We start from the raw sequence: 14,914 nt of genomic DNA, 5'->3' as shown, positions 1-14,914 counted from the left end.
ACCCCAAGCCAATTAAAGATATTAGGTTCAATACATCATGCTGGTATTAGAATGTCCACAGGAGCGTTTAGAACCTCACCTATCCCAAGTCTCTTTGTTGACGCTGGAGAATTACCTTTAGACCTTTACTGAAACTCTTCTATTGTTCGGTATTGGTTTAAGTTGCAACTTCTTCCTAATTCTTTAGCCCATCAAACTGCAAGCCTTATAAAGCATGCATCAGTACTTTGAGTTACACCCAAAATCTCCTCAACCTTATGGTTTATGGGTTAAACAATTGATATACAGTCTAGATCGGATTAGAAGTAAGGTGCTTCCATTTAAAGTATCATCAATGCCTTCATGGAAATTACCAGAGGTATCTTTTTGTAAATATTTTATTGGAGTTAATAAAAAATATGACTGACTTAGAAGCCAGGTCTCTTTTGATGGAACATGTTGCAGAACATATGTGATCGATTTTAATATACTGATGGCTCCAAATCTGATGCTGGCGTTGGATTTTGAGTATATAGTAATGCTTTTAATTTTTGAGGTGCACTTCCTCTAACAGCTTCCATATTTACTGCCAAGCTATATGGCATACTAACTGATACAGTATTGAGAAAATAGCGTTGGCGAAGGGGGTTAATTTTATCATTTTTAGTGATGCAAGGAGTGTCCTTCAAGCTTTAGAAGTTTTTAATTTGAGTAACCCTTCAATTTTGCCGGGTTCCGGCACACGTAGGTGTGTCTGGAAATGAGAAAGCAGATTTACTGGCTAAGAATGCTGCACCTGAGTTGCTACCAAGAAGGTATCCCATTCTTTGTGATGATTGTTTACCCAACATTAAGAATTTGATTTCCGATAATTGGCAACAGCCTTGGAGTAGTTTAGTTAGAGATAAGATGCGAGAAACAACTAATGTTATATCCCCTTGGAAGTATAATATGATGCCTCGAAAGTGGGAGACTACTCTCTGTCGTCTCTGCATTTGTCACACTCGGTTGACACATGAATTTCTGCCTACTGGACAACACCAGCCATATTGTGATGACTGTTTGGTACCCTTGACAGTGAGGCATTTGTTGACCGAATGCCCCACTTCTAGTAGCGAGGGAAAGTAGGTGTGTCTGGAAACGAGAAAGCAGATTTACTGGCTAAGAATACTGCACCTGAGTTGCTACCAAGAAGGTATCCCATTCTTTGTGATGATTGCTTACCCAACATTAAGAATTTGATTTCCGATAATTGGCAACAGCATTGGAGTAGTTTAGTTAGAGATAAGATGTGAGAAACTACAGTACTAATGTTATATCCCCTTGGAAGTATAATATGATGCCCCGAAAGTGGGAGACTACTCTCTGTCGTCTCTGCCTTTGTCACATTCGGTTGACACATGAATTTCTGCCTACTGGACAATACCAGCCATATTGTGATGACTGTTTGGTACCCTTGACAGTGAGGCATTTGTTGACCGAATGCCCCACTTCTAGTAGCGAGGGAAATAGATATCTGTTTGAGACTCGAGGTGAGGATGGCAGGTTCATCCTTGCTAAGATTCTTGAACATGGTGTGTCCTACCATGCTAGTGGTATTTTTAGCTTTATTTCAGAAGCAGGTCCTCTTAAAGCTAACTTTTAAAATGACATCTTTTGCTTTGATGGTTTTAATTGAATATTCTTTTATTCTTTATTTCTAAAAAATATTTTTGTCAAGGACCTTAGATGTCAGGATGCCAGAAAACCTTAAATCAATCAATTAGTCAGTTAACATGATTTATGAAAGGGTTGGTGACTGGATACCTGAATTTCTTGTTGGTGTTCTTTTTAATTTTGTATGAAGAGCTGTGAGTCCGGGGATCATCGTGGACTGTAATGTGGGCATAACATGAGTGATTGGGTTGGTATTAAAACAGTTTTATGCAGTAAAAAACTTACTTTTATATGTGTGTTATTATCCACTGAGAAATGATAGCCCTGGTATGCATCTAAATTGAAGTTTTGTCATGAATGTTGACTGATGAAAGTAAAAAATTTTCTTGATCATCATGCAAATACAGTAAATAACCCATAAAATTAGTTTTTGCATAATAGCTACCAAACTTTTGTTGAATGTCATTTGCTGTGTAATTTTTAACAAATGTATATACATATGCTCTCATATTAAAGACTGGGTAATGAAAGCTAAAAGTTGGAAAGTTAGGATAGTGAATTAAAAGTTACATCACTTTCTTTTCCTTCAGATTTAAAGGTTATCCTTAACAATACACCTAAATGATACATGTATGTGTTGTACTATATTTACCTGGAACATAGAGTTTAGATGTTTCTTGTATGTGTACAGTAAATATTTTTATTGTTTTGAATTACTCACAGTGTGTGCCAATATTTTTAAATCTTTTGAGTGTAAGATAGATTTACAAATGCTTATCTGATCAACAGTTCTGTGATGGGATGTTTAGATTGGTTGTGCTGCTGGAGGAGAGAAAACCTCCAAGAGGAAGAGGTGATCTGCCCACCTGTGAGCTCACCTTCTGCTTCTGGTTAGATATTTTATACTTCTGTTCAGGGGAATAAGGTTAAATACAACACATTTTAATTTGGGAAGGGTTCACATTAACATCTTCAATGTTATTCTACTGTGAAAATTGTTTATTACTAATGATGAATGATTTCTTTGTTTATATTTTGGCAGTGTTCATTATAAAGTACAGCCTCTTCATTATCTGTCGTGGATGATTTATAAAAACTGGCAGATATGTTGAGAGTATTCAAAATGATGAAAAATGAATTATGAAGTAAATGTTTTTGAGCCATACCCCAGGCAATACTATGCTACAGTGTAGTACAGTGTAAGCTGTGCTTCGTACAATTGTTGACCATGAAAAAGTGTGGCTGTGTTGCCAGCTTAAACTTTCTCACACAAATTCTCTTACTCATTGTCACTCACAACTAGAACTCAGACCCAAATTATAACTCATGAATCTTTCATTGATCATCAGTACTGTTATTATTTACAGTAATGAAGGGGATGTAAATATCACATTGTTCAAGTGAAACTTTTTATTTTCAAAAAGCCTTTTTTCGTAATATATCAAATGGTATTATAGCTGTGATAGACAGTAAAAGCAAATATGTACTTTTAGAAATACAGCAAAAATTGTCTGTATAAACTGCTTTTAAAATAGGGATATTTTGTAATGACATGAATAGCACTGGAACAAAACAAAAAACAAAGTACAAAACAGCATCCATGTAGTGTTTTTAGAAAATTCAAGAAGCATCTAAAACATGATACTACAGATCTAAAACTGAGTATTTTTGTAAATGGTTATGACAAAAAAATACAGTACTGTGTGTAATAAAAATGTATGTAATACTCACTGCGCACTTTACAAGAGTACTGTATGATTATATAGTATATAGTACAGCGTATCTTTACATATTGAATGTTAAACAAAAATGTAATTGTTAAAAAAAAACTACAGTGCATCAATGTTAAAAGTGTATGAAATTTATTAGTTAAGCTTTTGGAATCCATCTTTGCTAAGAATATAACAATAAGGGGTTACACAATTTACCAGAATACAGTGCAGTACTACCCAAAATAACTGAATAGACCCTCTTAAATATGGAATACTGAAGAAGTGTACAGTATATGATTAATGTTTCTTAATAGATATAATGTCAGAAGTCGGTACTTAATGAGAGGTAAATCCATTGTGGATAAAAATAAAGATAAAGGGAGTGAAATTATCTAGTAAGTAAATCATTGAAATCATATATAGCTGATACCTCAAAGGTTGACTTGGTGTTAGCAACATCGCAACTCTTCAGAATTGTCCATAAAGAGTAGCCTACCAACAAAAGTAAGGAGTGATCGCTTTAGAAATCAAAGCGTGAATTATAAAATGACATGATGAATTAGTTTATCACCGAATTTAAATTGTTTGAAATACCTAAACATTATCAAATTCTTAAAATTGCTTATACTGTACATTCTATATTGGTAGTCGATTGGCCACAAATACTGTATATAGCATGCCGGTTTCTCTGTTTATGGAGAGGCTCCTAAATGATAATTCAAAATCAGATATTCTGGACATGCTTCATGAAATTACTTTGGTTCAGATGTTTGCACATTATAAAATCTATCTATCTACCATGGCACTTCCCCCAATTTTTGGAGGTAGCCGACATCAAAAGAGAAATAAAAGAAGATTTTTCCTTGTCACTCCACTTCACGTGATGAAAGACTCAGCCGAGTTTGGTTGGTACTGCTAGGGTGTCACAGCCCACCCTTCCATGTTTTCCACCACAATTGAAGTTTCACATGCTGACTCCCCTACTGCCGCTACTTCAGTGGTCACCAAGGTCACCTGAGGTAGCAGCAGGTCCTATCGGAACTGTGTCACAATTACTCGCCATTTATTTCTATCCCTAGCATGCTCTTTTTGCCTCTCTCACATCTATCCTCCTGTTAAATAGGGCTTTTTCACTCCCCATCTATCCAAACCCTGCGCTTCCTCTTGTACTTCTCCCATCAACTCTTGCATTCTCTCGTAATGAGAGAATGCCTTGATGAAGTCATTGGGCTTCAGCACGGCATATCATTTCCATGTTGAAGCCTTGGGAGGGGCAAGGCAGTTCTCATACTGGGGAATCATTTTTTTTTCATGAGATTAGCTCTGAATTTCTTTTATGCTATTTCTACTAATTATTTCTTCAACCTCCTCCACACTTCATATTTATCAACTGTCTCCAACTTTGCTGTCAAACCTCTCTTACTCTTTTCATTGTCTAGTTTTTATGGAGGGGCACTGTATCTTGGATTGGAGTGTTTTATGAAATCAGTTGTGGGAACTGTGGTAGCCTTGCCAACTACCCAATAATGTTTGGACCATGGGAGTTTCATTATTCCAATATTGGCATGCGGAACTATTCTCGTTCTGAAATTTGGCCATCTGATTCCAGGGGTTATCTTGTTTCATAGAGATAGGACTCTTAGCAGTCTGTCTGTTATGCTTGCCACTGTTACTGAAGTGGGGATGATTGTATTCTTGAAATGCTCTTAGTTCCATCAAGTAGCTTAGCTTTGGCTTACACTTAGGCCACTTTAATCTTAGTGGTACCATCCATTCAGGTAGGGTAGGGAGTGAACTTTTGGGAGTCAACTCGTGGGTGTCATTGGTGGAGGAATTAATTCCAGGAAAGGATAGTAAGTTCTCTTTTGAGATGTCAGATAGTCTAATTTTTTCTTTTCCATTTATTTTGTTCATCTTTGTCATTATTCCCTACCCCCCCTCCCCCATAAAGAAATAAGTAAAGTTGATATTTCTTATACCCCTGGACCAAACAGCGGACCCCATACACTGTTGATGAGCTCTGCTTCTTCTAGAAAGGATCTCTCCACAAATAAATTGGTCTCTATTGTTATCACACTAGAACCTCTTGATCCCTCTTCCCCAGAAACCCTAGGGGCTAAAAATGTTAGAGGAAAAATTGAAAATATGAAGGTTCTCTATTGTGTGGATGTGTTCTGCAATATGAATTATAAAGTATAATATAAACTTTTAAATCCTATCAGAAAAATTGAAAGAATTAGAATGAAACTCACTAAGGATATACAGAATTTTGAAATTTATGGAACTTTCGAAGACCCCTCCAAGGCTAAAGTAGCCTTCTTAAAAGTTAAGAATAAAGAAGTCCCTGGCCTATCTAGCTATGTGAGGCTGTATAGCAAGCAGCAAAAATATTACAAATTCCAAATATGACTTTATGTTCAAGGACACTTACCTCTAAGAAAAGGAAAAACAGATTATGCTTAGAATCAAAGCCAGACCAGCCTGGCATGTCTTTTCATAGAAGGAAGGCCATAACAACATGATTAAGGGCTATGTGTTTGGAAAATAAAGTTAGCACCATTCCTCAAGGCTATTTTAAAAGATATGGACATTGTTTGCTAGTAGGCTGGCAATGAAACATTGTTGTTAAATAATTTTTCATCTTCACTATCCAATATTATATGAAAGGTATAGCCACATCCAACCTTTAATCAAGTTAAATGAATAATTTATTGCTTTGTATAAATTCTCTAAAGAGGACATATTAAAGAGGTGTCCTCCCAGTAGTTTTAAAAACCTGAAAGGAACCAATAAAGCAATATTGATAGTAGTTACCTCACTTTAGCTGCCAGACTATATAGATATTCAACGTTCAAAATTTTCTGTTAAAAAAATTATATCCTCGCCCCATCAAATGCTGTAAGTTTTATGAACTTGGGCACATTAATGTCAAATGCACCAATGGAAAAAGATATTTCAACTGTTTTGAGTTTCATGACTTCTCTGGAAATTGTTTAGCAGCTAAATTTTGTTTTCTTTGTGAAGGAACCCACTCGCCAAATTCATGACAGTGTCCTTAATATAGAATAGAAAAGGCTATAATTGAAACAGCAAATAATGAACACACAACCTTTGCAGCCAGGAAAAAACTTATGGGTGATGATAATGTCCAAGGATCAACTTACTCAAGTATTTTGTGTAATGCGCACAATTCTACTTCTAGTTCCAATATTGTCTTTACTTTCATAGACCCAAATTTATAGAAGATTGATCAATCCACCTTCATATGGACAAATCACTTAAAACTATTGCACTCTAGCACATCTACCATTACTCCTAAAAGTTCACGTGTTTAAAGGTTTAAAGGCCGCTCATGAATGCCAGAGGCAAGGGACAGTGACATTGCCCTACCGAGCAGGACAATGCCCTAGAGACTGACCATATATACATATGATCAGTGCTCAAGCCCCCTCTCCACCCAAGCTAGGACCAAGGAGGGCCAGGCAATGGCTGCTGATAACTCAGCAGATAGACCTATAGGCTCCCCCAAACCCCCCATCCATAGCTCACAAGGATCGTGAGGTTTCAACAACCAAAGAAACAAACAAGTTTGAATGCGACTCGAACTCCAGCCTGGCGTTTACCAGTCAGGGACGTTACCACATCGGCCACCAATAGTAAAGGAAAATGCTAAAAATACACAAATTCTGATTCCTGTACAGAACAGATTTGACATACTAACCACTTCTGAATCTCCAAAGAAATAGAAGGTTCATGTGAGGTAGGGATAGTTAATTCTGTCTATACCCATAGAATCAAAATCTAAGAGGAAAAAATTGGTACTAGAAACGGAGCCCCTTCAAAACCTAAACAAAAGCAAATAATGTAGAATGTTTGAGCCTAAAAAGATTTTTTCTAAATTTACTATAAACAGATTCGGTGGCTAATGTCGCAAGTTAAACTGGTGCACAAACAGACAGAATGCCTCTACACCCAGCTTCTAAATCTGAACCCGACCTAATGACTAACCAGGCTACCAAACATGTAATAAAAGTTGAGGTCCATAAGAATCCTTTTGATAACAAAGAAGCTGATGGAAACTCAACCAATTACATACCATTAGAATAAATAAATCCAACACCGATTATTGAAATCTCTGGTAAAGTGATGGCATTACATAAGACCACATTAGAGATTAAAGCAACCCACAAAATATCATGTGGCTGCATTGATTGCTTCATTTCAGAATTTTGTAAGATAAAAAAAATTAAGCTACATAAAATTGGAAATATGATTGACAGCTTTATCAAGAACAAAACTAAAAACCAGTTTGATAGATTAGAAATGCACAGTGCTGTATTTATGTGATGACTATCTGATAAAGAAGCGTGCAACAGGCACTCCTCATCTAGAAAAATGTATAGAAAAGTTCAACCAAAATCAAATCTATAACCAGGAAGCAATTCATAATACAAATAAACAGTGGGAAATTACATCTAAGGAACCTAAACCTAATCTGAAATTTAATGCCAGCACAGTGAAACAAACATCAAACCAGCAAAATAAACAGAAATAACTCTCTACCCTGTGGAAATCCGTCTCCATTCCTTTAATGTTCAGCTTTTATCTCTGTGGCCATATGGTAAGCCACAAGAACCTCAGTTTTGATTTGGTCCGGGTTCGAAACCTTGTTCGAACTGAAGCTATTATCATAAAGTTATTCCGCCTTGGGTCTCTGATCCCAAGGTAGAGCGAATTTGATATTAAGAGGAATTTATGGTTTGTATGGATAAATGGAAAACATGTAAATATGAAAAATTATCATTATTGATATATATATATATATATATATATATATATATATATATATATATATATATATATATATATATATATATATTTATACACATATACATACAGTATGGTCCTGAATTATGTGTATTCGAATTATGCGATTTCCCATTTATGTGGTCACTAGTTTTCAAAAACAAATTTTCTGCACGTGCGAAGCTATTCAAAGTCTGCGAGTCAAGCTCCACAAAACGTATCAAATCTATTGTCTTTGCAAATATATATGTATATATACATATGTATATATATATATATATATATATATATATATATATATATATATATACACACATTCATATATATATATATATATATATATATATATATATATATATACATACATATACATATATATACACACATTCATATATATATATATATATATATATATATATATATATATATATACATATGTATATGTATATATATGTATATAATATATATATATATATATATATATATATATATATATATATATGTATATATATATATATATATATATATATATATATATATATATATATATAATGGATTTTGAGCGAAGCGAAAAATCTATTTTTGGGTGAGATGGCCATGACGTCCTGATGGAAGGTTCCTTTAGTAGCTTCCCAAGGGTATACCTGTATATGACTACAGTGATATTCCCAGAGAATCAAACCAAAGGTTTCACAGAATTCTAACTTCTGGCGCGAGTACCTTTAAGATTACTCTCAAGGGTATCGTATATAATCAGGGGACGTATTCTTGACACGCCACATGGCAATCTGCACCCCGAATAGCCTTTACGCTTCGAGGGGGATACGTAGCAGAATTAGAAGGGTAGCCGCAATAAAGATTACCCTGGTTCCCCTACTACTATCGTATCACAACCGCGCCAACTCCCTCTGGCGGTCATTCCTTGTAGTGTTGAGCAAGGTGCTACAGATACAGTAGATCAGGGGGAGGGGGGGGGGAACCGTGAAGATCTTTTCATATAAAAGAAGTGTGGGTCCATCAGGACGTCATGGCTATCTCACCCAAAAATAGATTTTTCGCTTCGCTCAAAATCCGTTTTTTGGGCTCAAGCCATGACGTCCTGATGGAAGCATACCAGAGAATTAAGGTATCTGTGGATTTTAACCTTGGGACAACATTTCTACGGCCAAAAGGGCCCATTGAGACAAATGACGTTACCGTTATCCGTCATTATCACTAAGCATAACAATGTTAGTGCTTCCTGCCCCCTGCAGGGAAGAGTCATTTTAGACGGTAGAAAAGGGGCCTCAAGGTAGCATATATTGTATGAACAAACATAAGTATACACTGAGAATACAAACGGTCTCAAGGATTGTATATATTGCGGAACCAATATCAGTGTCCTTATCCGTTGTTTGTAGGCATACAAAGATATGAGAAATACTTACATGAGAAAGTCAAGGAACTCTGGCATCTTAAACATGCAATTGTTGGGCGAATTAGGACGCAACTGCATTTTAATAGACATTTATTCCTAATAAATGACTACATGCTAAATGAATGTAGCAAGATAAGGAAATTATACAAGAGACATACACAGAAATTATTGTTCCCTTTTTTGAAAGGGGAAAAATGATGAGTGCCACTCTCAGACTGAAGAAAAGCTCTTTTAACCAGACTTTTCTCTATAATTTCTGTACATGAAATAGTCTAACAACACTGTGTACTATGTACACACGGCACTAGTGGTATCCGTATAATTTCACACCTGAGATTCTGAACAGATTTAGTGTTACCTTGGCAACACTTATTCAAAGGGAGGTCACACGAAAAATGCGGACCCATTCTCCTTTTAATTGATAGTCCCAATCAATTTACTGTTCATCGCAGAGGTAGACGACAGGGTCCAAAATAGCACCTGCCGCCACCACATAATGCTTCAATCCATAGATTTGCTTAGTATAGTGTCTGTAAGACACACTGGACAACCTCCGATCAGTAAGTGAGCGAAGAGTTTGAAGTCCACACACTGAAAGGTTCAGTGATGAGGCAACTTTTCACGGATCTTTATCTGCAGGGGTACTGTCAGGATCCGCTCTGCAAATAAGGTAGGTGAGCTTTGCCATCATTTGTAGGGATAGTTTGATCTAAAGTTTTCTCCTGTGAAGAGCTGTTTCTCCTGAAGTCTGAAATTCTATGAAGATAGACCTTAGATGCTCTAGCAGACCTAGAGAGACATCTTCCTTCAGAGGGCAGATTCTCCAGGAACCCCACCTCTTAGTGGGTAGGTCGTCTTTAGTAAGAAAGGTTAGATCAGGAAAGGGATGCAGTTCTCCCACTTAATGTGGCCCTCATCCCCAGATAGGGCCACTATTTCACTAACTCTAGCCCCAGAGGCTATAGCGAACTGAAAAAATAACCTTTTAGGTTAGATCCTTGAGGGAACAATCCTCATTGTTCACAGGTGAGGCATAATGTAGGACCTTGTCCAAAGACCATGAGATGGGCTTTAGTGGCGTTGCAGGCTTAAGCCTGCACATGTTTTCGGAAATTTATTAAAGATTTCAATCGTTAGATCCATTTAAAGGGCATATAGAAGAGGTCTAGTCGGGGCTGACTTGCACATAGATATTGGTCCATGGATCCAAAGATCTAATCAAGTGACCTCTCTTGCAAGGTCGGCCATACCATTGGTGCTTACTCAAGGGTTTGTATGGGGACAGGGCCGAGGAACCAATCTTCTCATAGTATCCAAGGATACACTGCCTCCTTCCTCAAAGGCCATCGTGCTGTTGGCCGCCAGACCTTGAATATAGGGGTGGACAGAGAAGGACAGGCAGAAGAACATGAGATTGCTTTCGGACCCTTTTGCTTTACAAAGCAACTTACTTTTCTCAAGAAGACTCGTATTGTCTCCTAGTTGACTAGACTTGTATTCTTCTAGGAATTCTATTTTGCCTTTTGAGATCCCAGTCTTTTTCCTAACCGTTAAGGGCAAGGAATTCATAAGATGAAGGGATCAGGTGTGCTGTGATAAATCGAAGGCAGAAAACTCCTGGATAATCCTAGGTGCATAACAAGGAATAGCCTCAGCCTCAGTTCCTGCATTACAGGGAACGGGGTGTTCTTGGGCTATCTGGGAGCCAACAGAGCCCCTCTTCCCTGGAAGGGTCTCAGCATGTAGAGGGCCATCCGCAGGAGATTGGATGGGCTGAACAGGAATTCCTAAGTTCATCCCTTCTATTCTAGAGATATGATGTCTGTTATCTCCACTAGAGGATCCTCATATGGGGCTATATATCGAGATAGTATCTTGATGACGCTCGTGATGAAGAGAACGATCTGCAGCTCGGGAACTTGTTCCCATCTGGGAGGGAATGGGTCTGCGTCCGTGTACCATTCCAACTCTATTGGTTTGAACCCGAGAAGAGCATCCGCTGCCACCTTGTGGATCATATATAAAAGAGCTGCTGATAGGCGCCATTCCCTTAAGGAAGGGATGGCTAGCATTCTCTAATGAAATGAGACGTCCCTTATCCTCGACAGTTTCGACGCCTCATTATCGCTTTGATGCCCCAGATCAACCTGAGGAGGTCTGATCTGTGTGGAGAGAGTTTATCCACTCATTACAGGGCTAAAATGGCCTACGGGTCCGTGGCCTTGGTCATTGTAGGATAAGCGAAGAGGGAATGACCATCATTGTTCCTATTTGATCTCTTTGAGCGTTTGATGCGTATCTTCTCCAGCCTCTTAACGCATCTTACAGCTGTGCATGTAGCACTGGGTCTGTCATTATCGTGAACTGGAGAGAGTTCGAAACTCCTCCCTGTTAGCGTCATAGAATCCTGACTGATTGCAATAGTCTCTTGACAGACCTTGCGATCTCCTTTTACATCCCCAAGGGAAAGAAGAGACTACAGGTTTCAATGATTTTTTTTTTTTTTTTATAAACATTGAAGCCCCTGAGCTGGAGAGAATCGAGACTTCTTGAAGTTATTTGCATCCCCGATGTTCCGGGGCCGGATCATCTCCATGGATGCTCATAGACAGTCGTTTCGGGTGCTGCCCACCCCAGCCTGTCGTCCAGGGCCATTGTTGCCTGAACTCTTTCTAGGCTTGGTTTCGCTTGACTGTGTCTGCTAATTCCGTGAAGATCCTAGGACTGAAACTAGTCCGACGAGAATCTTGTCTAGGATATATGTTATCTTCTGTAACTTGGATCCTAGGTAGGAGGGGAGGGGGTGACTGACTGGAAGTTGCCGATAGACATCTTCCAGATCTGGCTAGATTGTCAACACCCCTTACTGAATAAGGTCCCTATGTTCAGAAGGATTAACATTCTGAACTTGCTGTTTTATTTGAACTTGTTGAGTGGCGCCAAGTCCAGAATGACTCAGAGTTTTCTTGAGTCTTTCATGTGAACACTAAACAGCCTTCCTTGGAAATCGATGGACTCTACTTTCCTCACCGCTAGTATGCTCTAGAGCTCTAAGGTATACTCTTCTAGGGGGATTTGCATATAAGAAGAGTTGAGGAAAGGATGGTGGAGGTATGTCCATTTCCATTCTAGTCTCATCTTGGTTAGGCCTTGGACCCAAGGATCGAAGGTCCAGCGATCCAGGAGGAACTTCCCTCCTACCAGAAGCGTTTGTTTGCTTTGCATGATCAGAAGGTGTACATATCTGACCGTCTGTGGAACAACGGTCATTGTAACTGTGGGATGCTGTTTAACATCCCAAGGAGAACTAAGAAATCCTTCCGTCCTCCTTTTAGGCCATACCTGACCGTTTGCCTATATCAGCTTTTCAGTGTTTCACTGTAACAGAAGATCCCTTTCTATTGTATAAAGCTTAGGATAAGTACGCTGGAAAAGAATAGGTGAGACACATACGTGTGAATCCTTCCAGCCAACTGCTGCGGCCTTCCTAATTATTGATTCTAGGGCATTCCCTTTCAAGAAGGGCCTGATGGAAGATTCTAGCCCATAAGAATAGAGTAGCGTAAACAGCGCCTACATCCGGGGAATTAATAATGAGAATCAAAGAGGCTGATGAAGAGTCAGCATAAGGAAAAAAATGGTGGGGGGAAGTGGATCCCCCAAATCAGGTAGGTCTCAGCAAGAGATTGTGCTTAGAATCACAGCATACTGGAAAACCATTCTATTGTATGGTTATATACCAAAGATTTCTGTCTGTGATATGGTCCTATACTACAGATGTACAGGGTATTGTATACCCCTATACAACTGGCATATTACCGTCAAGGCTAGTACTTGGGGGCAAGTTAATTGGCACAGTACTTCAGTACTGATATGGCTAGCAGTTCTCCGGCATGTCAGTGACTTGTCGGCTGTCAGCGGGTCGCTGACAGAAGTCACACCATCCTAGCCAGTATTCAATGTGACTGGGTAGTGGTGAAAACTATACGCATAGTCAGCAGCCCTGTGAACCATTGGCGACCCCTCGGGCTGTCGGCAGTCCGCCGGTTGTCGGCGGGCTGCCGATTGAAGGCATACCAACTCAGCTATTGACTGGGTGGTGACCAAGGGCACACACTGCCGACTCTCGGCGGCGGAGTCAGATGTGACAGTGAATCAATGACTGCCGTCGTTGTTATCACTACAAGGTGTGGCCTGAATGTAGAGTCTCTGCCTGGTGTTTGCCAGCCGGGGGTTCGAGTCTTGCTCAGATTCATTAGTGCCGTTAGTGTCTGCAACCTTACCATCCTTGTGAGGCAAGGTTGGGGGGTTTGGGGGGAATACTAAATTGTTAGTTGTCGAAATGAATAAGTGAAATCTTCAGTCCAATTCCCGTAGAGTTTTCGTATTTTTATTTTTTTTTTTGCGAGTTCGCAACTGAACCGCATTTTTAAGATAACTTCTGAAACCAAATCAACTGTAGTTCGACAGCTTGATACTGCCATCTTGTATGCACTGGCAGCGAGAGAGGGGGGTGGGGGGGAGGCTACCCCCATCCTCACCTCCTCTCCTCGAACTGGAGTGGAGAAAGGAGGGATATGGGACAGGATGTCCTTTAGGAAGCTGTAAAATAGGTAGGTATGGTTTCGGAGAGATTTTAGAAATCTCACACCCAAATGTGTTATATTAACTTGGGTTTTTTCGAGACCTTCGACAGTAAGGTCTGACCTACTTACAGGTCAGAGGGTCTCAGACGGGTTTTGGGGATTTGGAAATAATATTGCTGGGGGCATGAACCTGCATATATTATATCTGTGAAAATACTCATCTTTATAACTGCAGAAGACTGCGATGCATCATCTGGTGTCCCTTCTGTAAGGGAAGGAGAACAGAAATGAGTAATCAGTTGATTATTGCACTGATAAACAATCTGCAAAAATCATCTTTTGACAAAAATAGCTTAGGACAGAAAGCTAAAAGAGATAGTGGGAGACACATACCCATGTATCCCCTGTGAGCCAATGCTGTTACCTCCCCTCAGTATTAAGATAAAGAGATTCCTCCAACCGGGGAATTCCCGGTAGAAAAAGGGGGTCGAACACCTAGTGTAAGGAAGTGTACAAGCACTGTCCCCCTCTATACTTAACACTGTGAGGTAAGGAGGACTGATTTCACAATCAGAGAATTGAAGGAATGCTATTCTTTCGATATAGGAGCGGCACCAGCAGAAGCTCGCACAAGGGTACCCAAGATATGTTGATTAGAAAAACAAAAGACATATATTTGTGCATCCCAATTCCCAACCAATCTATTTGCTGTGACCTCCCTTACAATATTAAATCAGAGAGTTTCCTGATCAGGGAAA

General features: G+C 38.9%; 1 protein-coding gene across 1 annotated transcript in view; it reads left to right on the top strand.

Moving 5' to 3' along the window:
- LOC137620669 (NEDD4-binding protein 2-like) overlaps positions 1 to 14,914 on the top strand; it is a 95,326-nt gene that overhangs the window by 37,220 nt on the left and 43,192 nt on the right. The window contains exon 2 of the mRNA XM_068351014.1: positions 2,425 to 2,525. Coding sequence (XP_068207115.1) covers positions 2,432 to 2,525 — 94 coding nt within the window. The 5' untranslated portion in view covers positions 2,425 to 2,431. The remainder of the gene's footprint in view (positions 1 to 2,424; positions 2,526 to 14,914) is intronic.

The sequence above is a fragment of the Palaemon carinicauda genome, chromosome 2, assembly GCF_036898095.1.
Source record: "Palaemon carinicauda isolate YSFRI2023 chromosome 2, ASM3689809v2, whole genome shotgun sequence".
Lineage (NCBI taxonomy): Eukaryota > Metazoa > Arthropoda > Malacostraca > Decapoda > Palaemonidae > Palaemon > Palaemon carinicauda.
This window is presented reverse-complemented; position numbering and strand designations above follow the sequence as displayed.